The 24,144-nt window shown below is 39.6% G+C and overlaps 2 protein-coding genes and 1 long non-coding RNA gene across 4 annotated transcripts in view; 2 read left to right on the plus strand and 1 right to left on the minus strand.

Moving 5' to 3' along the window:
- The first annotated feature begins 1,729 nt into the window (after positions 1-1,729).
- GNG10 (G protein subunit gamma 10) lies at positions 1,730-7,815 on the plus strand. 2 transcript variants are annotated; one of them, XR_009738212.1, is made up of 4 exons: positions 1,748-1,892; positions 5,506-5,637; positions 6,309-6,494; positions 6,866-7,815. XR_009738212.1 is itself a non-coding variant. In XM_061426485.1 (3 exons), the coding sequence occupies exons 1-2, from the start codon at positions 1,812-1,814 to the stop codon at positions 5,629-5,631; spliced, it is 207 nt and encodes a 68-aa protein (XP_061282469.1). In that variant the 5' UTR covers positions 1,730-1,811; the 3' UTR covers positions 5,632-5,637; positions 6,866-7,815. The 2 variants fall into 2 exon arrangements, 1 of the variants encoding a protein (XP_061282469.1); XM_061426485.1 differs by lacking the exon at positions 6,309-6,494 and having other exon boundaries at positions 1,730-1,892.
- Positions 7,816-13,950: 6,135 nt separating this feature from the next.
- The window catches only part of SHOC1 (shortage in chiasmata 1), an 82,413-nt gene continuing 72,219 nt past the window's right edge, over positions 13,951-24,144 (minus strand). Inside the window, 4 exon segments of the mRNA XM_061426487.1 lie at positions 13,951-14,062; positions 16,192-17,152; positions 17,796-17,945; positions 19,538-19,669. Coding sequence (XP_061282471.1) covers positions 13,962-14,062; positions 16,192-17,152; positions 17,796-17,945; positions 19,538-19,669 — 1,344 coding nt within the window. The 3' untranslated portion in view covers positions 13,951-13,961.
- Positions 17,842-24,144, plus strand: part of LOC133253159 (uncharacterized) — a 101,607-nt gene continuing 95,304 nt past the window's right edge. The window contains exon 1 of the long non-coding RNA XR_009738213.1: positions 17,842-17,929. This is a non-coding gene — a long non-coding RNA (uncharacterized LOC133253159). The remainder of the gene's footprint in view (positions 17,930-24,144) is intronic.

Raw genomic sequence — 24,144 nt, forward strand, 5'->3', positions numbered from 1 at the left:
CTGCTCAGTCGTGTCCAATTCTCTGTGATTCCATGGACTGTAGCCGGCCAGGATCCTCTGTTCATGGAATTCCCCATGCAAGAATACTGGAGTGGGTTGCCATTTCCTTTTCCAGGGGATCTTTCCGACCTAGGGATAGAACCTGGGTCTTCCATATTGCAGGCAGACTCTTTACCATCTGAGCCACGAGGGAAGCTGCAGCCTCGACTGCTAACTCCAGCTGAGGGGGCTGGAGTTCAGATCTTTTACATCCCACATCAGTCATTGGATGAGAGCTAACAAGGGGAGCAGTGACTCTGGTTAAGGGCAGTTTCCAGAGTGACTCAGCTGAGAGGCGTCAGCTGCTACTACTCCCAGCAGATGGGGGAACCAGTGCCTTAGTCTTAAATGGGAAGTTGGGTGGTACCCCACAGCACCCATTAGAGGTGGGGCTGACCCCACCCCACATCCTGCTCTTGGCCAGGTGCAGCTAATCTGAGCATTCCAATACCACACAACCCTTGCCTTCAAATAGTGACTGGTTCTGGGGTGGACCCATGACTCAAAAAGGTCAGTGAGATCCATTATGGGGATTTTTGCTGGAGCAATTAGAAAAGATGCTTTATTGCCCTTGGGTTTCCTAGGCTGGGACAATGAAAGCATGGAACTTTCTTCACAGCACTACAGGGAGTCTATTTACCATTGAAGAAAACAAGGCCAACAGTCAGAAAAAGAGTGAAGAGATGGGAGAATGAGAGCCTTACAGCTATTGTTTGGGCAATTCAACCCATTTAAAGTGCCTGAGCTTTTCAGTTACTCAAACTAGCATACTATCTTTTTGGATTCCTGTTTAAGTGGCTTCTGACAAATACAATGGCACACAAGAATAATAAGGAAATATTCATAATGCTAAGTGAAAAAAATCAACAAAACATTTTACATGTAAGTAATGATGCTGGTTTTGTAAAACTAATTACTATAAAACAGGAAAATGCAGTACAACAGAAACAATGGTTACAGTTAAAGGAGGAGATGGGAATGAGGCCAGCTGAACTGTGTGTTCCGCAAAGAAGTCAGGGTCTTGGATTTTATACTACTTACCCTACTGACCCTACCAAGTCAACTGGTTGGATTCCCGTCAAAAACAGCTAAAGGGTATTGTAGAAACCTGTTTCGAGGACTTCCCTGGGGATCCAGTGATTAAGACTCCACGCTTCCAATGTAGGGGGTGCAGGTTCAATTCCTAGTGGGGAGACTAGGATCCCACATATGAAGTGGCCTTGGCCAAAAAATAAAAATCGAATCTTGTTTCCGTTCCATCGAATCCCATCCACCGACCCTCATCTCCCGAGGATGACACCTTCTGAGGCTTAGAAGCCTTCACACCGGGGCCCTTGTTTCTCCCACTCACTGCACACCTCGATACAGCCACGCACAGTCCCGGTTCCGACTCTCCAGGAACGCGTCCTCGCCTTCTTCATCCCCCACGCCCCACGCCCACTCCTGCTCCTCCTAGAAGGAAGCCCTAGGCATCGACGTGGAAGTGGGAGCCCCTGTGTGGGCCCCGCTGCGCGGCTCTGGGAAACAGGTGGGGACGCAGGTACCCCCTCGGCTTAGAAGGAGGGTTAGGTGTCAGTCAACTCGGGACCCCGAGGTGTCGCGTACCCGTGGTTCTGTCATCTCTGAGAGCGGCCGCGTGGCGAGGCCGGGCGCCGGGGGCGGGCGGCAGGGCGGGCACAGCAGCTTCCCCGCCCCGGGGCGGTGCCGCGCCTCCCGGCCTCGCGTCTCCCTGCCGGCCGCCCGCCGGTTCTCTCGTAGCCCAGGCCGCCGCCATGTCTTCCGGGGCCAGCGTGAGCGCCTTGCAGCGCCTGGTGGAGCAGCTCAAGCTGGAGGCCGGCGTGGAGAGGATCAAGGTGAGGCTGGCGCCTGGCCTCGGGCGCGGAGACCGCCCGCTCCCGCCCCGTCCCGCCCCGTGCCGCCGTCCGCGGGCCTGAGAGGAGCAGGCCGCTCCCGGGCGGAGGGTTGCGGAGCCGACCCCGGCGCTGGCCGGGGAGCCTGACGCGGTGGGCGGCCCTCAGGACGGCGCCCGGCCTGGCTCGCGCGGCCCGGCCTCTGTGGGTGGGAGTCCGCGCAAGGCCGGGGCCGGACTCCAGCGCCCGGGAGAGGCGGCGGCGCGGGGACCCGAGAGGGAGGCCTGGTCTGGGGGCTCCGGGGAGAAGCTCCTGTCTCCGCGAGCGCTGTCCGGGACCGAGCGCCCCGGGGCGGTCAAGTTTCAGTGATGCGGACAATGACTCGGGGTGCGGGGCAGAGGCGAGGACCCCAGGAATGGAGGCGACTCTCTGGTGGCCTCCCCTCCCCGAACTCGGCGGGTGCGGGAGAAGGGGGTCCTGAGCTGCGGAGGCGACTGAATGGACGGGCCTCGGTGATGGGTTGATAGGATGCGAGGGGAGGAGGGCATTGCCCGGCTTTCCGGCCTGGTAACGGGATGGATGGCGTGGCCATTCGCTACGGTAGGGGCGAGAGATGGTGCGTTCAGTTTCGGCTACGTGGACTTTGAAGAGATGCCCGGGAGGTGTTTGACTGCTTTGGCCGAAGCTCAGAGAACAAAGCTGAAAGACCGCAGGGGAGTGAAAACTGAAGTTACCGGAGCGTGGAAGCCAGGGACCCGCTGAAAGAGATGGCTGTGAGAAGAGAAGCGAGAGAAAGCCGGGATACTGGAGCGCCGAAGGAGAGGTTATCAAAAACTGGGGCCTTTGTTTAGTGTTTAGTCACTTGATAAAAAGCCTCTGGTGTGTAATTGTGTTTACCAACTAGCATATAGCATTATTTGTAGAATGTGTGTGTGAATGAATGAACACTACTGTGATACTTGTGGACCGGATAGTGCCTTTACTCTGGACCACGCCCTATTCTGTGCACTGAAAATACGGTGATTCCTTGGGGGAAGGTAAATAATAAACATATTAACCAATAAATAAAATAATTTCAGAAAGTGATGTGAAGATTATATACAAGGTAAAGAGAGAGTTGTGGAATACAAAGGAGGCTTCAGTGACATAGTTGTAGAAGCCAAATATAAATTAAAATAGGATAGGCAGACACTTTTTGAAAAAAAAAAAATCTGGTTTTAAAGAAGAAACTTTTTTTTTTTTAATTTAGGAAATGAAAAGCTGTATTTTGAGGTTGAGAGGAAGGAACACTGTATTTCTAGGTCAAGGGGGAGAAACAAAGGGAGGAGAACTGGAGGTAGAGACAGGGAGTCTGAGGGTGCCTGGGATTGGAGGGGGCACCTTCTGAGATAAGAAAGGAAGAAAGATATGTGTAAACATATATATTTCCAGATAGAGACCTAAGAACTTGTATGATGACAAATGTCTTTGTGGAATAGGAGGCCGAGTTTTCTTTTAGGGCAGAAAAAAGGGGAACTAATGGAGTCACAAGAGCTGAGGATGGGGGAGAGAGCGCTGTGGGGATTGCCAAAGAACCCCCAGCAGACACATTCGGAGACACCTTGCGATTCCGAAGACCTAGCTACTGTGAGACTGATTGTCTTATTTTCCTTCTTCTTTTTCTTCTTTTGTCTCTAGCAGCATTTTGGCCACCCAGGCATCTGTGGTGAATGGTGGTTGATCCAAGTAGTGAGTTAGCAGGGGAGATTTGCCAGAAAGATAGAAATGGGAGTAGGGAGCAAGGAGTCCGAGGGTCTGGCTAGAAGGAGGCTGAACCGAGAAGGAACAGAGCCAGCCTCCCTGTGATGGGCCAGATGAAAAAGGAAGAGATGTTCCCCTTGAGGTCAAAGAGCAGGTGTAGTGAGAAGGCAGGAAGCAGCAGGAGAGATTGTGATCAGAAGGTAGGATGTTGGAGTGTGCAATTTCAGACGCGGAGCAGTGTTGGCTATAACTGTTGGTGTTGAGGAGGTTGTTTGAGGAGAAGAGCTCAGGAAATGGAAATTAGGATTGCTGGAAATGTTGAGGATGATGTTGGGGCCTGAGATGGAAAGAAAAACCATAAGCCGGATGTCTGCCTATCCTGGGAAGTAGCAGGGGGAGGTATTCTTATCTGCATTTTAAAAATAGTTACAGGTGATGAAACTAAGGCCAGGAGAAGTCAAGTGACTTGCTCAAAGTCACGCAGCTTCTTTGTGGGGTGTCCTCATGGGAGTATGGTTTAGGGTGCTTGGCAGGATTTTTCTCAGGCAGCACCTTAGGGAGTCACAGCCATCCAGGGTCTCTGGTCTGCCTCATTTCAGGGCTCAGTGACAGACGGATGTTCTCAGCACATCCAGAGATGTCTTCTCTTTTGCAGACTTGCTAACTGGTAAATAAAGCAGAATACTGGTTTCAAAGCATTTGATGGAAGGCACCCCTTTCCATTGATTGGAATGCTCACTATCGTTACAAGGACCCTTACTTGCTTTGGAGAAGTCTCTCAGAAGTTGATTGGTCAGCCTGGGCTCCAACCAAGGAAAGGAATATGATTTCAGTGGGGTTTAGCCCACTTCCATTGAGAGGATACAACTTCTAAGGGTTGGGCTTACACTCTCCCAGGCCAGAGTCTCTGCCCCTTGAAAGTGCAAGAGAAATATTGACCACTTAATTCTTCTCCTATTTTTCTCTGCATATCTTCCACCTTAACTTTTTGACCATATTATTTAGGCTAGCGTCTAGTTAGTCCCACTTTCCTGGGGGTCCTAGGAGATAGTCTCTTTCTACCCATCATGTGTGGAGTTCCCCTGTTCCCTCTGAAGGAGACATAATTAGCATGAGCATAATTGGTTCCAGATTTCTTTTGAATTAATAACTTATGAGAGTCCCTTGGACAGCAAGGAAATCAAACCAGTCAGTCCTAAAGGAAATCTACCCTGAATATTCATTGGAAGGATTGATACTGAAATTCCATTATTTTGGCCACCTGATACAAAGCGCTGACTCATTGGAAAGTGCTTTATGTGCATTAACTCATTTAATTATTACATCAACTCACTGAGGTAGGCACTATTACAAATACATTTCCCAGATGAGAAGTAATGTGCCCAGAGGCTGCACTCTTGACCAGTAAGCTATTCTGCTTCAAAAGCATGATGGAGGAACCTCATCACTTGCTTTGAGCAGACTGGATAAGGCTCCACCAAGCCTTGTAAATATTAAAACAGTCTGTTCACATGGCAAATCTGGATATATCAATGCATGGTTTATAAGTGAAAATTTGTAAAGGGCACATTAGTATAAGCTACTTCTTTACACTTTGTCTCAAAACCAGGATTCTATATGGGTGAAAAATATGTTTTCTCTTTCCTTGGTCGAATAAGCCACTAAAACAAAAAGGCCCTAAATCAGAGTTCGTAGAAGTTGTAACTTTCCCTTTTTGGAGTTCAGTTATTAGAACTTGCAGCAAAAAGAGACTCTTGGAGGTTGTAGAAAGTGTGACCTTTATCAGGTTGTATGATCATTTTTCAGAGTTTCAAGTGACTGCTGGATGGATCTGGCTGTGAGCAGCATGTCAGGAGCTCATGTCCCTTTGTTCCAGGTCTCTCAGGCGGCCGCGGAGCTTCAGCAATACTGCATGCAGAATGCCTGCAAGGATGCCTTGCTGGTGGGCGTTCCAGCTGGAAGCAATCCCTTTCGGGAGCCCAGGTCCTGTGCTTTACTCTGAAGACTGGTGAGTAATGATACCCCAGGCCATCTTGGGGCCATGGGATTATCCTGGGGCTTCTTACATTTCTACTGTTCTTGAGGAAATTAAAATAAATCTCAGCAAAATGCACAACTTTACCTGAAGGGTGACTCTAATCTGCTGGCTTGTGAAATACATCTAATTAGGAGAGCCTCAATCCCCTTGTACTAACTCACCAGATGATAATATCCTTATGTACTTGAGCTTTTGAGCTGACTTGGCCAACAGTAATTTCTTGTCCTTAATACCATCTTCTCTGTCCTTACACCATCCTGGAGTTGTGATGTTGCTTGGTGCTGTCAACTGACTGGTTACTCTTGGGACTAAGCACTCTGCAGAGGAGACTCGTTCCTGCCACCAGCTGTGATTTCTTTCCTAGAGGCTTTCAGAATGTATTTCTGTGTATTAATGGAGGAACAAATGTAGTAACTGGGGAAAGTGTAAGTAGGATTAAAAGAGCCTTAAAAATGTATTCTTGAAATGAAAACACCTCTTTAAAGGGTAGCCTACATTTCCTGGGTTCTAATGTGTTATATGGGGTCTTAATTCATATTTTCACTTTTTTTTTTTTAAGAGGTCAGGGCATAAATTATTAGTCTTTTGGGGCCAGTATATTTCAAGTTACATATTCTCAGGAGTGTTTATGGGTTCTCCAGGTGGCGCAGTGGTAAAGAATCCGTCTGTCAATGCAGGAGATGCAGTTTCGATCCCTGATCTGGGAAGACCCCCTGGAGTAGGAAATGGCAATCGCTCCAGTATTCTTGCCTGGAAAATTCCATGAACAGACAGAGGAGCCTGGCAGGCTACAGTCCATGGACTCGCAAAGAGTCAGATACAACTGAGTGAGCACACACACATACACAAGGGGTGTTTATACAGGAAGTAATCCTCTTAGGTCTTTTTTCATATACTTGAAAAGGAAATTATTCACGTTAACAAGAAGGAAGTAATAATACTATTAGGTGCTATTGTATCTTTTAATGGAAAATGTCTACATTTATGATATTAAAATAATAGTCTTATGTTGGCATAGCATTTGTCTTTTTACAAAGCACTTTCATGGGTGTTACTCATTCAATGGTGTGGTTTGGATTTTCTGATATTAACCTATTACTTTCTACTTTGAGAACCCTAAACTGACCTATGAAATAATGACTAGTTAATTTTATGTATAAATCTTACTAAGTGAAAACCTACCAAATTTTCTTTACAGTAGAGAAGAAGTTGGCTGAAGAATGCTTTCAAGCACAAACTGATGAATGCCTGCCTCCAAATTTCAAGAAAACACTTCTCTAACCACGTGACTTCTAGATATTTCACAGGACCGTTCCTGTGACCTGGTCCTTTAGCCAACATTCTACAGAAATTGATGTTTCTACTCAATAAGGAAACTGGGTGAAGGTGGAGATTTTAAATAATAATGGCCTGATTCTTTGTTGAAGTGCTTTATACTTAAACAAAAACCTTACCGCCAAATATACCAAAATACACTTCTTTCATTAAGTGAATTACTAGCGTTTCTATGCCTGGAATGTTATGTATGTTTTATTTACTAGATGTTTACATTTTGGGAAGGAAAACAGTGTTCTTTGTTAAAAAATTGAATATTTGTAATTTGCTGTTCCCAACTAAGATCTTTATACCATAACAAAATTTGTTCTTTTCTCATGAATTTATAATTTCTAAATGAAGACAGGCAAGTATAAAATTGGGGGAAGAATGGGCTTTGTTAATCAAATGATGTCTTGATTTTTCTAAATGAGGAGATTGTTTTATTTTCAAGACTAAGCATGGGATCTGTTTCTTAGCAACCTTGTTTGAAAAGATGAATGTTGTTTTCTGTATGAGACTGCCCCATCCTGTGTATGAAGCAGATTTGATCTTCATCTTAAGTTCCTCTACTTAATAGGGGTGGTTTTACTTAAAAAAAAAAATACTAAATTATTTCATATTTAAATGTGATCTACAGAGCATTGCAAATGATTTTTTAAAAGTAATGTGGAAATATGACAACCTAAATGAATTTTTAATGTCACAGGTGTATTATTTTGATGATGTGCCTTTGATTTAATTTGGGACACTTAAAAGAATACTTTATTTGTGTTTGTTTTAATCTTTGAAGAACTTGGAAATAAAATTTCTGCTTAATTTCTACTAATGACAGCAACATTTTATGTCTGATTTTGTTTTAAGGCTTCATAGATTTTGTTTGCTTGGGTGATTGAGTGCTGAAAGTGGGAAGTGAAATTTTTGTTTACAAGTCCTTGTAGAATTTTGTGAAAAATAGGTATAATATGCAGACATATCTCAATTACTGGCAACATTTGCTCTTTGAGATAGCTATCTATTCTTGTTGTTCACTCGCTAAGTCGTGTCCAACTCTGGAACCCCGTGGACTGCAGCATGGCCTGGCTTCCCTGTCCTTCACTGTCTCCTAAGTTTGCTCAGATTCATGTCCATTGAGTCAGTGATGCCATCCAACCCTCTCATCCTCTGTCACCCCCTTCTCCTCCTGCCTTCAGTCTTTCCCAGCATCAGGGTCTTTTCCAATGAGTCGGCTCTTTGAATCAGGTAGCTAAAGTATTGGAGCTTCAGCTTCAGCATCAGTCCTTCCAGTGAATATTCAACATTGATTTCCTTTAGGATTGACTGGTTTAATCTCCTTGCTGTCCAAGGGACTTTCAAGAGTCTTCTCTAGCACCACAATTCAAAGGCATCAATTTTTCAGCACTTAGCCTTCTTTATGGTCCAGCTCTCACATCCATACTGGAAAAACCATAGCTTTGACTATATGGACCTTTGTCAGCAAAGTGATGTCTTTGCTTTTTAATACACTGTCTAGCTATGGATAAATCCATAGATAAATGGGGATATCTTTGAACATAAGTAGTGTTACAGTAGAGAATGTAGAAGTCATTACTTGGAACTTCTTTAACTTCCAGCCACTAAACTTCTAAATCTAAGTGATCTAAATCCTTTCCATGGGATCAAAATTCAGATGTCCCTTTTCTAACCCATTTATTCATTCTGTGGATCTGTTTCATCTTCTCTGAAGTGTCATATTATCAATTGTCCTTTCTGTCCTTTATCTTCAGCTTCTCTCTTGGATTCTTTTTATTAGCACTTAAACATTTTCTATTCTCCATCTTAACAACAAGAAGCATTTAGAAAAGTCTCCATTAAAAGACACATTTTCAGTTATAAAAGACTAGTAAGCCTTAGAGATCTACTGTTCAGCATAGTGCCTATGGTTAAGAGAGCTGTACTGTTTACTTTAAAATTTGCTAAGAGTAAATTTTATGTTAATTGTTCTTATCACAAAAATAATAAGGCAGGAAGAAACTTTTGGAAGTAATGGGTAAGTTTATGGCATAGATTGTGTTGTGGTTTCATAGGTATATACTTATCTCCAAACTCATTAAGTTGTATACATTAATTATGTACAGCTTTTGATGTGTCAGGAAAAAAAAAACACCTCTTGATTTCACTTTCCCTTTGGCAAAAACTTGGTAAGATAGTACAAGAAAAATATAGACATCTCACATATGAATATAGTTGCGTCTTAAATATAAGCAAATCAGGTTCAGTAGTTTATCAAGAGAGAAGATACAAGCTGACAAAGCTAGTTCAACATAAGCAAAGCATTGTTATTCTTTATATGAAGGGTTTAAAGAAGAAAATTTATGCCAGCAAGTCATTTGATAAAATTCAGTAGTTGTTCTGAATAAAAACAAAGTGAATTCGTGAAATGAGAAAGAAATTAAAGATGATAAAGGCAGTTTATTAAAACCAACAGTAAATTTAATATTACACGGTGAAATGTGGGAACATTCAGTATATTAGAAACAATCAAGATACTTTTTTTTATCACCACTATTCAGCATTACTTTGGAAGTTTTAGCTAATGCAGTAAGATGAAAAAAATGAAATGGTGTAAACATTTAAGAAGTAATATCTGTATTTATGGGTTATATAATTTTACACTTTGAAAACTCAAGAGTGTAGTAAAAAGAATACTTGAATTTGTAATACAATTTAGGAGGGTGGCTAAATGTAAAGTAGATATAAAAAAATAAAAAGTATTTTCTACACAGACAATAGTTCAAAATGGAAATGGACACATCTTTGTAAACCAACTATAATTTTAAAAGTAGAAATGGAAACTGTATCCCATTTCTACTTTAATGACAAAGCTATAAAAAATACTCAGAATACATTTAACAAAAGTGCAAGAATCAAAGAAAAATTTTACCAATGTTTATAGAACAGAATCTAAAATTTCAGGATTATAGGATGATGTCATTAAAATGCAATCTTACTAAAATTTATGTAGATTATTGGAATTCCTTTTTTATTTTTTAAGAGAAGTTAGTTAAAATAACTGAAAATTTATATGGAAAATCAAGAGTCCAAGAATAGCTTTTAAAACTCTGTGTGTGTGAGTGTGTATAAAACATGGGAGGGTAAAACTTGCCTTACCAGGTACTAACTTACTTTGAAACTGCTGAATCAAAATGATATGTTTTAAAAAAACAAATTCAAAATAAACAATATTATTGTGGTCCTAGGAATAGCCAAATAGATGATTGAATTGATCATAATAGTACAGAAGTAGGCCTGATTTTTTTTTTTTTTTTTTTTTCCTATTCAAGGGAAACAAATGGTGTTGGCATTACTGGCTATCCATTTAGAAGGAAATAAAATTGGGCCTGTATTATACTCTGTAAAAAAATTCCACATAGGTTAAAGAAAGGTGATACACAGGCATCAGAAGGAAAGTTAGAATAGTTGTGTAACTTCAGGGTAAAAGAGGGATTCCTAAAAAAAGCAGGAAACCCAGAAATCAAAAAAGAAAAGAGGTGTATACTTGATCAAATTAAATGTAATAAATAAATAAGCAATTTAAATAGATAAATATGAAATTTAAAATTCTTGTACAGTAAAAACAATAAAGCAAATAAAAAAGCAAAAGCAGAAGACATGTTTTCTTCAGCTTTCATTTTGGATTGCTACAGTTTGCACTCCCCATCCCCGCAAACCCAGGCTACTCCCACTTATTACAATTGTTGGATTGTTTGCTTTAGGGCAGGCTTATTATTTGGGGAGAAAAACCAGACTCTTACTGTGAGAGGCAAAGAGTGGGACACCCTGGTGTTTGTGCCCAGTTGTATGCTGAGTCTCAGTGACAAGGGAAGGAGTATCACCTCCCCCTACAATTGCAAGGGGCAGCTGATATTCTGATGAGTCTGACAAAGTTTGGGCTGGGCCTAGGAACTTGAGGGTAAAGCCACTCAAAGGTCCTCAGAGGAGAGCATCACAACTACCAGTCATAGATCTAAGTTTGGGCAAGTAACTCCCCTTCAAACATAAAAAAAACGTAACGGGGAAATGCTCTGAGAGAAAGAATGGAAGTTTCCATGGCAAGAAACTGGGAAGTTGGGACTATTCTAAGTATCTTCTTGTGATGTGGTGTTTGGGAGAGGATCTTGGAGGCTGGACTGACACTTGTAAGCCCCTAATAAAGGCCTTTCCAGATCCTTCAGGCTTCTATGGACCAACCCAACTGCTTCAGTCGGTGCTGAAGCAGAGCTCATTTACTCATATTCTCTGTTCCTAGGGTACCAACACAGACCTGCCTCTCAATAATACCTCTGATAATGGGCTTCCCAGGTGGCGCAGTGGTGAAGAATCCACCTGCCGATGCTGGAGACTTGGGTTAGATCCCTGGGTCAGGAAGATTCCCTGAAGAAGGAAATGGCTACCTGCTCCAGTATTCTTGCCACTGTTGGGCAACAGCACAAGAGGCTGCTCCAGGCCCAGGTAAAATGAATGTGTCCTTAAACACCAAGCATCACTGAGAAATGCAGGCAGAAGGGCTCAGGTGCTTTCACTGCGTTTGGTGAGGAGGCAGAGGGGTGTGTGTTGATAGCTTGGCCTAAGCTTGCCTCAGTCTAGGGCGTTGAAGAAACTCGTCTCCTCTGCAAGCTGATTAAAGATGGGATCAAGGAGATCTGCAAGCTGGGAAGACAGCCTTCCCTTGGTTTAGGAGCAAACCTGCTGAAACTTTAAGAAAGTACAATAGAAATTCTAATAAAATTTCCAGAAATAATTTCTCTTTGAAGTCTCCACCCTCCACATACTCAAGCAAAACCAAACATCCTATATATAAATAAAAGAGAGTTGATGTAAAGTCGAGCCTGTTTCCAAAGGGAGGACGTGTATCAAACACTGAAGAGAAACCAAGTGAGGTGATGTCTGAATGTCCATTGGATCTCAGAAGGTAGAAATCAGTTTTAGTAGTAACAGGATGACCATTTCAGAAACCAGGAAAGAGACAGGAAGAATATGCCTATGGTCTTCAACCATTTTTGCCAAAATAATGTTCAAAATCCATGTACCTCCATTTTGCTGGTGGTGGTGGCTTAGTTGCTAAGTCATGTCCAACTCTTGGTGACCCCATAGACTGTAGCCTGCCAGGCTCCTCTATCCATAGGATTTCCCAGGCAAGAAAACGGGAGCAGGTTGTCGTTTCCTCTGTTTCCAGAGGATCTACCCGACCCAGGGATCGAACCTACATTGCTTGTATAGCTGGTGGATTCTTTACCACTGAGCCACCAGAGATTCCCATACCTCCATTTTAGAGACATATAAAAGTTTCATTATAACTCTGAGTAGCTGCAAAGAATAAAATTTTATTAGAAATATTGACATTTTAAAATTAAAACATCTTTTAAATGTATTCAATGGAATACAATTACTATAGGAATTAGAAACCTACAATCATCTATTTAAAAATATACCAACTATAAGACTGATCTATACATCAGTGTCTCTTTTGCTGTCTTGTACACAGGGTTATTGTTACCGTCTTTCTAAATTCCATATATATGCGTTAGTATACTATATTGGTGTTTTTCTTTCTGGCTTATTTCTTTGTATAATAGGTTCCAGTTTCATCCACCTCATTAGAACTGATTCAAATGTATTCTTTTTAATGGCTGAGTAATACTCCATTGTGTATATGTACCATAGCTTTCTTATCCATTCATCTGCTGATGGGCATCTAGGTTGCTTCCATGTCCTGGCTATTATAAACAGTGCTGCGATGATATGGAATTTAGAAAGATGGTAACAATAACCCTGTGTACGAGACAGCAAAAGAGACACTGATATATAGATCAGTCTTATGGACTCTGTGGGAGAGGGAGAGGGTGGGGAGATTTGGGAGAATGGCATTGAAACATGTATAATATCATGTATGAAACGAGTCACCAGTCCAGGTTCAATGCACGATACTGGATGCTTGGGGCTGGTGCACTGGAACGACCCAGAGGGAGGGTATGGGGAGGGAGGAGGGAGGAGGGTTCGGGATGGGGAACACAGGTATACCTGTGGCGGATTCATTTCGATATTTGGCAAAACTAATACAATATTGTAAAGTTTAAAAATAAAATAAAATTTAAAAAAAAAAAAGGAAAAAAAAAATACCAACTATCCTCTCCAACCGTACAGGAAAGCATTCTTTCTCCCATATACTGACAGTTGATATTATGAATTCTCAAAAATTTTGCTGATCTGATAGGTGAAAAAATAGTAACTTATTGTTTTAATAGGTATTTGCCTGATAAATAATGAAGCTACATACGGTTTTAAATAAGTTCGCAGCTATTTTTGTTTCTTCCGTGAGAAATATCTATTCAAATTTTGCCCAGTTTTCTATTACGTTGTATTTTGCCTATCAATTTGTAGGAATTCGTTGTATATTAGGAATGTAAGCCCTTTTGCTATCATGTGGGTAGCAAATGTTTTCTCTTAGTGATTTGTTTGAATATTTCGTTTGTGAAGACAACATTTTGATTGGAAGTTCTCTAACTTCAGTTTTGCCCTAGGTTTTAAGTTGGTGGTGGAGGGTGGACTGTGGTGATCTTCACTTCTGAACTCAGAGGGTCAGACTGAGATGGAAGCTCCTTTCAAAGACTTGCTTGAGGCAGCGGGCCTTTGAGGAGACAGCAAAATAACCCTTAGATTATACACTCAGTAAGGTTTTCTGCCTCTCTTTAAAAAAAGGGCTCAATATATTTAGGTGAACTGGGGAGATATTTGGATCTTATAACAATATTTTGCTGATTAGAATACTTACAAAGATAAACTATAAAGTAGAATGTATATTATGAAATTTAATATAGGAACATCAAGAACATCTAAGAACAATAGCATTTTCTTTGATACGTGATCAAATCTAAATAATTTTATTACTAGTTTATCATTAAAAAAACAGTGAAATGTGGCATGCAGCACTACTCTTTCTTTCAGAAAAACCTCAGACGAGTCTGCCCGTCAAGCCTACCAGGGACTTTTTCATACACAAGACGTTGTTTTTTGAATTGCGCGGGTTGTAAGCAGGTGAAATCTGTTAAAAGGAAGAAAAAAGAAAGCTGTTTTATTTCTGATAATAGTAAGTGTAGCTATTTTTTTTTCTCAAATGCTCAGGTGGATCTTGTCTCTTTATCATGTATTTACAGTGTTGAAACGTCCAAACTGAGATAAAAGAGTAACTATTAAAAATTAAATTTTTAGCACAAATGTGCCTATTCTTACAGGCCTGATACTAATTAGTGTAACACACATGTATGTGTATGTTCTTGCCTTGCACAAACAATTAAATCTCCCTGGATTTAAGACTCTTGCTTTTAAGTTTTCCTTAAGTCCATTTCTTAGTGCATATCTGTAATGTTGCAGAATTTATCCTGAGCTCTGATCATGGATGGACTCACCTTTCATGACTGTGTTAGATATGACACAGTTTGAAATATTCTAGATTTGTATACTTACAGAGGTTGATTGATTAAAGTAATAAAAAGAGAGGCTAAAATATTTAGAATGGTAGTAATTATTCCCAGCAATATAGTCTCATAATTGCAAGTTCTGGATACATTTTGAGGAAATTTAAAAGGCAATGCAGTAGATAATTTTTATCACAGAGACCACAAATATACATTCAAGACAAATGGAAAATTATCTTGATGTTATACCAATAGTTCTGGACAAATTTATGTCAGGACTTGACAGAGTACAAATAAAGAACACAATAAATTAATTTCATTTGAATGTAGATACGAAAAGCAAATAATAAATAGTAACCATATTCAATAGCATATATAAAAAAATCATTTCTTAAAAGCCACTTAGGTTCATCACATAAATGATTATAAGTATACCTGTAAATGTTGACTGATATTAATGTCAAGAGAGAAAACATTTTGACTTTCCCCAATAGGAACCAAAAAGAGTTTGAAATAAAATTCAGCATTTATTTCTTGCAAAAGTTCTTACAAAACTAGGGAAAGAATGCTGCTGCTGCTGCTGCTAAGTCACTTCAGTCGTGTCCGACTCTGTGCGACCCCATAGACAGCCCACCAGGCTTCTCCGTCCATGGGATTCTCCAGGCAAGAACACTGGAGTGGGTTGCCATTTCCTTCTCCAATGCATGAAAGTGGAAAGTGAAAGTGAAGTCGCTCAGTCGTGTCCGACTCTTAGCGACCCCATGGACTGCAGCCTACCAGGCTCCTCCATCCATGGGATTTTCCAGGCAAGAGTACTGGAGTGGGGTGCCATTGCCTTCTCCCAGGGAAAGAATATTTCCCCTTAAAATCAGGAAAAAACAAATTATGACTATTTATGGGACCAAATCTAAATTTTGGGAATCCTAGAACTTACATGGTTTGGGGATTCTGTTTTAATAAAACAAAGAATTTAAGATTCTTTGGCACCCTTTGGCCTCACAAAATTGTCTGTGTAAAAGAGGAGTTTTGAAACTTCCAGCTTCTCCTTTCTTTTTATTTTATTTTTTCCCATCATAGTAAGGCCATCTTTGTATAGCCATCAGAGCTTAATATTTTGTTTTAAATGCTCAGACCAATGCAATAAGAAATACACAAAAGGTATAATAACCGAAAATGGGAAAATAAAGTCCTTTTAAAAACTGATATGATTAAATGTTCAAAAACATCCTTTGTAAAATAGAGAGCCAATAATAGTATCTATTTAATAGGACTAACAATCAAATAATCCACATAAAGGGAATATAATAAGTTTTTAATAAATATTAGCTCATTAAATATCCCAGCTTGACAAAGAGGCTACTTTTCTAATTGGCTAATTTCTTTACTTACTTTTTGTTACTTTTAGCCTTCTGCTTGACTTAGATTTGTTCTGTGTTTTTATTTTAACTAATTTATTTTTTATTGAGGGGTAATTGCTTTACAGAATTTTGCTGTTTTCTGTCAGACATCAGTATGAATCAGCCATAACTTCTTCAGTTAAATGCTTAGTTCATCTAAAGTTACAAGATTTTGACATAAATTTTTTGCATTTATTTTCTTAAAAGTCTATAATTAGAATTTTGATTTATTTGATGTCAAAGTTATTGAAGATTCTTAAGTGTAGTAATTAGAACAAAATTTTGTTTTAATTTGGAGATAATTCTATCTTTTAAAATTACTTTAGAGAGTAGTTTTATCAACTATTGAATCATGTTACCTGTTAATGAGTTGTTGTCTCCTGAGTTAGATGAAGACTCAGAGTGCCTTTTCTGTCCTAAACATTTTCCAGCTCTTTGGTAGAAATAAAGACTGTTGAATTCTTTTTGATTTACATTAGAATCAGAAGCACAGGATAAATCCAAACTGGGGACAGATGGTAATTCTTTCCAGAAAGTCTTTTTAGTCCCAGCATTTGAACTTTCACAGATGAAGCCTTCTAACTCATCTGACTGATATTTTCGCTGATTAATGAATAAATTATCTTTCTGAGAGTACCATTTGTCACATGTACTCTGCTCTGCACCACTCTGTAAGTTGAATGAATGATTCTGTTGTTCCCATACATTTCTCTTAAAGTTCCAATGAAGAGGAGGTTGAGAACCCTCAAGTAAAAAGACAGGAGCTGACAATTCTTTTTTTATAGGTCCTTTTTTTTCATGTGTTCCCTTTTTCTGATAATTTATAAAGTGAGGGGTGACTCTCTTCTGAGTGTTGATTGGTGATATTATAGTTTCATAATTCATTTCTGTTAGACCCAAAGAAAAGACATCTGACTCTGAATCATTCTGGTTCAGAAAGGAATTACCAGACACATTCCTTGCTTCCATATTAGTCAGAACAGAATTATTCTGTACCATGTTAGGGTTACAACTAGACTCTTTCCAATGGCTTGTCTGATTGTAAGAACTCACAGATGGTAAAATGCCTGGCATTTCTTTTAATTCCATAAGGGAAGAGGTATAATTTGAAGTGCTGTTGGTGTCTTCATGTACTGTCTCTCCTAAGTCTGAATACTGATAATTGATATGTTCTTGAATGACAGAATCTGAAGAGCCAGAAGCTGAACTCTGAGAAGTAAAGTTTCTAGTCTGATCCCTGTTTTCCTGAGGTGATGAAATTTGAGGTGATTCTGTTATGGAAGGACTAATCTTGAATAAGGAAGTGATGCCACAAAAATGCTAAAAAATTTATAAAGTTAATTAATATAATAAATATGCAACATAAAAATCCATCAAGTAAATATAAATAATGATGCTTAACTATATGGAAATAAGGAAAACTATAAATAAGTAGTCCATTCAAAGATATTATATTGATCTATGAGAAGAGAACATAATTTGGCTCCCATTAAAAGAAAAACTTATTGTAATTTGCATCTATTTCCTAATCACTTAAAATAGAATTTTTAGTTACACAAGTTATCCATGAATACCATTTCCTTCATAAAAATTAAAGAGACTTACGGATAAGTCTAAAGTTCTCTTTAACTACTATCATGAAGGCATCAGAACTGTTTGGAAGAGATGATGTAAACACGTAAGAATAGAGTGTGTAATTGAATATCTGTGGGCATAATAACACTTCAAAATGATCTGCAATGTGATAAATGATTTGTGCAGAATTATAACTTTAAAATGTATAATGTGTTTGACAACTAGTGAGAATTCTATATGAAATTTAGCTGAAGTAAATTATTTCTTCACCCTTTGAAGTCCAAAACAAACTTGGATACCTTCATTTTGAAAACCATTATGATGAAAATACATACTCAAATGCAAAGGAAATAGACTCATAGAAGAATATGGATTTCAAATAACTAACCTTTAACACTTTTTCTGGAACTTCAGGTAGGAGTTCCTGAAGTTGACAAAGAGTTGCTAACAATATCCAGTTCAGTGAAGGTCCTTTATTTAACATGAGCTGAGCCACCAATGGAGTAACACTTGGAAAATCAAGTAAGTACATTTCTTCCTAGAAAAACGTTTAAGGAATAATCAGAAGTGGTCTTTTTACTCTGCTCACTCTAGCAGATTAAAATTGATGTCATTGCACCTACCACTCAATTTGAGATGCTTGGTGGAAAAAGTATGGCCATGAGGGAAATAAATTTGTCTGTCAGTAAAGAGTCTAACACCCAGAATTGGGAAGGATCTTAAAGTTCATTGAGTCTAACCACTCATCCAATGTGATTCATTATAGTTCATATCCTTCAAATGACAATTGTTATCTAATGATAGCTCTTCTAATGAGAAACCTTTTAGGAGACTTCATTATATAGCTCAAGATTTTTTCAGCTCTCTCTTTGTAGACCGTGTGCCATCATAGTTTGGTTAAAATAAACCATGTGCATGATGTCTAACAGATGTTACCATTTCGAAAAGGCCTATTATGAAGAGTATAGGAAGAACTTCTATCTAAGTCTAGAAGTATATGTTTTCAGAAAGATCTCATAAATGTCTAAAAATGTAGCCGCCACATTTATTACTAAATTCCTTTTTTTTTTCTGGGTTACATTGACTTTTTACACCTTCTTTGATTTTATCAAATGACAGACATGTTAGTAGATTGGACATGGCTTGGTAGGAAGGAAATTGCATATACATACACACAAAAATGTTCTGATCATGCCCATACTTGCTGATAGTACTATATTCTGTTTATGCAAATAAAAGTCCTATGATTTAATATATATGAATATTTTATTTGTTTTATAATTTTATTTTTTGAGTAGGTAAAATAGTCACACAGTTCAAAATGCAAAAGGACTAAAAGGTATATGGTAAAAAGTCCCATTCCCACTTCACAACCTCAGTTTTCTCTAGAGATAATCAATGATATCACTTTGTGGTATCTTTCCAGAGATATTTTATTCATTTGTAAATGAATACATATAAATATTAATTTCCCCCTTTCTTACACAAATGGTAGTGTACTGGCTGCTCTGCACTGCAACTTTTACATTTCATTTACTATATTTTGAAAGTCATTCCATGTTAGCATATAATGATCTCCATCCTCTTTCCATGATTTTAGGATTTGAATATATTTAAAAATAAGGTAACAGAAATACTAGGTTGGTATGAGAACCTGGAAATATTTATGCTTAAGCAAAAGGAATTTATAAAAATTAACTACCTAATCTTATAACTATTTCATAACTCTACTTTCACTTTGAATTATATAATTGAATTACTGATGAATCATGGAATGATAGAATTGTGCAATTCTCATATCTACTATTCTTGAAGTTTAAATGTAGAAATTAGAAAAATTATTATATTCTTAAAATATTAGACATTGAAGCCATTAGGTCATCCTAAAACAAGTTCATTTTGAAAGTTCATGAAAGAAGATCCCATTAAAATAGCTCTATGAAGTTGAAAAATACTCATAGTTCTGGAAAATTGTCTAAATAAATGTTGCGCTTTATGGCATTATGGCATATTGTTACATATGCTAATTCAAGCATGATAGAACAAGAAAATGGCTACCAGAAAGAGAATTCAAGTACATATATTTATATTTGCTCTGCAAATCTTTAATTTCTATGTTAGGAAATAAACCTTAGACGGTGCAACTTTAAGCCAGGACTTATCCAACCATTCATGAGGATCTCTTTTCGAGGTCATTAAATTGTGGTCAGCAATTTGTCGAATCATCAGTGCAGTCTCTTCCACTCCTGGGGCAATTATAAGCTAAAATATATTTTTTATGTTAGATTACAGGGAATACTAGGAAGCAAAATATATCATTCAAAAATTGTTTACAATTTGAAGAAATAAAACCCCAGTAGATTCTAATCTTTGAACACTGTTTTGGACTATAAACAAAGCTGAGCACCGAAGAATTGATGCTTTTGAACTGTGGTATTGGAGAAGACTCTTGAGAGTCCCTTGGACTGCAAGGAGATCCAACCAGTCCATCCTTAAGGAGATCAGTCCTGAGTGTTCATTGGAAGGACTGATGTTGAAGCTGAAACTCTAATACTTTGGCCACCTGATGCGAAGAGCTGACTCATTGGAAAAGACCCTGATGCTGGGAAAGATTGAGGGCAGGAGGAGAAGGGGACGACAGAGGATGAGATGGTTGGATGGCATCACCGACTCAATGGACATGAGTTTGAGTAAACTCCGGGAGTTGGTGATGGACAGGGAAGCCTGGCATGCTGCAGTCCATGGGGGTCTCAGAGTCAGACATGACTGAGCAACTAAACTCAACTGAACTTAGATACAATTTGCTAATTTATCTATGTAAAATTCAGGATGTTTCATTTGTGAGGATAAACAATTTACTTTTCTTCTTTAAATATTATATCCTTATAGTTTCTAATTTTTAGAATTAAACTGTTTTTCTTAATTTCCATTTGGCATTTATTAGTATAGTTTTAGAGCAATATTGCATAGGAACCTGGAATGTCAGGTCCATGAATCAAGGCAAATTGGAAGTGGTCAAACAAGAGATGGCAAGAGTGAATGTCAACATTCTAGGAATTAGCGAACTGAAATGGACTGGAATGGGTGAATTTAACTCAGATGACCATTATATCTACTACTGTAGGAAGGAATCCCTCAGAAGAAATGGAGTGGCCATCATAGTCAACAAAAGAGTCCGAAATGCAGTACTTGGATGCAATCTCAAAAACGACAGGATGATCTCTGTTCGTTTCCAAGGCAAACCATTCAATATCACAGTAATCCAAGTCTGTGCCCCAACCAGTAACGCTGAAGAAGCTGAAGTTGAACGGTTCTATGAAGACTTACAAGACCTTTTAGAACTAACACCCAAAAAAGATGTCCTTTTCATTATAGGGGACTGGAATGCAAAAGTAGGAAGTCAAGAAACACCTGAAGTAACAGGCAAATTTGGCCTTGGAATACGGAATGAAGCAGGGCAAAGACTAATAGAGTTTTGCCAAGAAAATGCACTGGTCATAACAAACACCCTCTTCCAACAACACAAGAGAAGACTCTACACATGGACATCACCAGATGGTCAACACCGAAATCAGATTGATTATATTCTTTGCAGCCAAAGATGGAGAAGCTCTATACAGTCAGCAAAAACAAGACCAGGAGCTGACTGTGGCTCAGACCATGAACTCCTTATTGCAAATTCAGACTTAAATTGAAGAAAGTAGGGTAAACCACTAGACCATTCAGGTATGACCTAAATCAAATCCCTTATGATTATACAGTGGAAGTAAGAAATAGATTTAAGGGCCTAGATCTGATAGATAGAGTGTCTGATGAACTATGGAATGAGGTTCGTGACATTGCACAGGAGACAGGGGTCAAGACCATCCCCATGGAAAAGAAATGCAAAAAAGCAAAATGGCTGTCTGGGGAGGCCTTACAAATAGATGTGAAAAGAAGAGAAGCGAAAAGCAAAGGAGAAAAGGAAAAATATAAGCATCTGAATGCAGAGTTCCAAAGAATAGCAAGAAGAGATAAGAAAGCCTTCCTCAGCGATCAGTGCAAAGAAATAGAGGAAAACAACAGAATGGGAAAGACTAGGGATCTCTTCAAGAAAATCAGAGATACCAAAGGAACATTTCATGCAAAGATGGGCTCGATAAAGGACAGAAATGGTATGGACCTAACAGAAGCAGAAGATATTAAGAAGAGATGGCAAGAATACACAGAAGAACTGTACAAAAAAGATCTTCACAACCCAGATAATCACAATGGTGTGATCACTGACCTAGAGCCAGACATCCTGGAATGTGAAGTCAAGTGGGCCTTAGAAAGCATCACTACAAACAAAGCTAGTGGAGGTGATGGAATTCCAGTTGAGCTATTCCAAATCCTGAAGATGATGCTGTGAAAGTGCTGCACTCAATATGCCAGCAAATTTGGAAAACTCAGCAGTGGCCACAGGACTGGAAAAGGTCAGTTTTCATTCCAATCCCAAAGAAAGGCAATGCCAAAGAATGCTCAAACTACCGCACAATTGCACTCATCTCACATGCTAGTAAAGTAATGCTCACAACTCTCTAAGCCAGGCTTCAGCAATATGTGAACCGTGAACTTCCTGATGTTCAAGCTGGTTTTAGAAAAGGCAGAGGAACCAGAGATCAAATTGCCAACATCCGCTGGATCATGGAAAAAGCAAGAGAGTTCCAGAAAAGCATCTATTTCTGCTTTATTGACTAGGCCAAAGCCTTTGACTGTGTGGATCACAGTAAACTGTGGAAAATTCTTCAAGAGTTGGGAATACCAGACCACCTGATCTGCCTCTTGAGAAATTTGTATGCAGGTCAGGAAGCAACAGTTAGAACTGGACATGGAACAACAGACTGGTTCCAAATAGGAAAAGGAGTACGTCAAGGCTGTATATTGTCACCCTGTTTATTTAACATCTATGCAGAGTACATCATGAGAAACGCTGGACTGGAAGAAGCACAAGCTGGAATCAAGATTGCCGGGAGAAATATCGATAACCTCAGATATGCAGATGACACCACCCTCATGGTAGAAAGTGAAGAGGAACTCAAAAGCCTCTTGATGAAGGTGAAAGAGGAGAATGAAAAAGTTGGCTTAAAGCTCAACATTCAGAAAACAAAGATCATGGCATCTGGTCCCATCACTTCATGGGAAATAGATGGGGAAACAGTGGAAACAGTGTCAGACTTTATTTTTCTGGGCTCCAAAATCACTGCAGATGGTGACTGCAGCCATGAAATTAAAAGACACTTACTCCTTGGAAGGAAAGTTATGACCAACCTAGATAGCATATTCAAAAGCAGAGACATTACTTTGCCAACAAAGGTTCGTCTAGTCAAGGCTATGGTTTTTCCTGTGGTCATGTATGGATGTGAGAGTTGGACTGTGAAGAAGGCTGAGCGCTGAAGAATTGGTGCTTTTGAACTGTAGTGTTGGGGAAGACTCTTGAGAGTCCCTTGGACTGCAAGGAGATCCAACCAGTCCATTCTGAAGGAGATCAGCCCTGGGATTTCTTTGGAAGGAATGATGCTAAAGCTGAAATTCCAGTACTTTGGCCACCGCATGCGAAGAGTTGACTCATTGGAAAAGACTCTGATGCTGGGAGGGATTGGGGGCAGGAGGAGAAGGGGCCGACAGAGGATGAGATGGCTGGATGGCATCACTGACTTGATGGACGTGAGTCTGAGTGAACTCTGGGAGTTGGTGATGGACAGGGAGGCCTGGCGTACTGCGATTCATGGGGTCGCAAAGAGTCGGACACGACTGAGGGACTGATCTGATCTGATCTGATCTGAGTATAGTCTTTTTGGAGAAGGCAATGGCACCCCACTCCAGTACTCTTGCCTGGAAAATCCCATGGACGGAGGAGCCTGGAAGGCTGCATCCATGGGGTCACTAAGAATCAGACACGACTGAGCGACTTCACTTTCACTTTTCACTTTCATGCATTGGAGAAGGAAATGGCAACCCACTCCAGTGTTCTTGCCTGGAGAATTCCAGGGACGAGGGAGCCTGGTGGGCTGCCGTCTATGGGGTCCCACAGAGTTGGACGTGACTGAAGCAACTTAGCAGCAGTATAGTCTTTTAAACATATTTGGTGTTTTATTTCATCTGTGTTAGAAGAAAAGAAATTTGGATGTCACTAGTAATATTTAATATTTTCTTTTTTGTAGGTTAAACCTAATAGTTCTCAAGTAAAAATAAGAATGAAAGATATAGTGCAATATTTTTTAAAAACAAAGTTGAAAAATAAGGATGTTTATAGATTAATTTGATGCTGTATTAAAAAAGAAAAACATATTTTGGTTTAATATGTTTTTTGGAATTGTTCATCCAATCATGGCTTACTTGATGGTAAGATACCCCTGCCAATATGTATGTGTTAAAACTGCATGCTCAGTCACTCAGTCATGTCTGACTCTGTGACACCGTGAACTGTAGCCCTCCAGGCTCCTCCGTCTATGGGACTGCCCAGGCAAAAATGCTGGAGTGGGTTGCCATTTCCTCCTCCAGGGGATCTTCTGACCCAGAGATCGAACCTGCATCTCCTGCATTGGCAGGTGGATTCTTCACCACTGAGCCACCTGAGAAGTGTTAAACTTAACTCTAAAAGGAGTTTTTAATACCCCCTACTTCCTATCTGTCACTTATGTTTTCCTCCATGCCCTTCTCTCTTCTGAAATGCCAGCCTTTTCCTTCCGCTTTCATTTCTATTTTTATCTTCTTCA

This window comes from Bos javanicus, chromosome 8 (assembly GCF_032452875.1).
Source record: "Bos javanicus breed banteng chromosome 8, ARS-OSU_banteng_1.0, whole genome shotgun sequence".
NCBI lineage: Eukaryota > Metazoa > Chordata > Mammalia > Artiodactyla > Bovidae > Bos > Bos javanicus.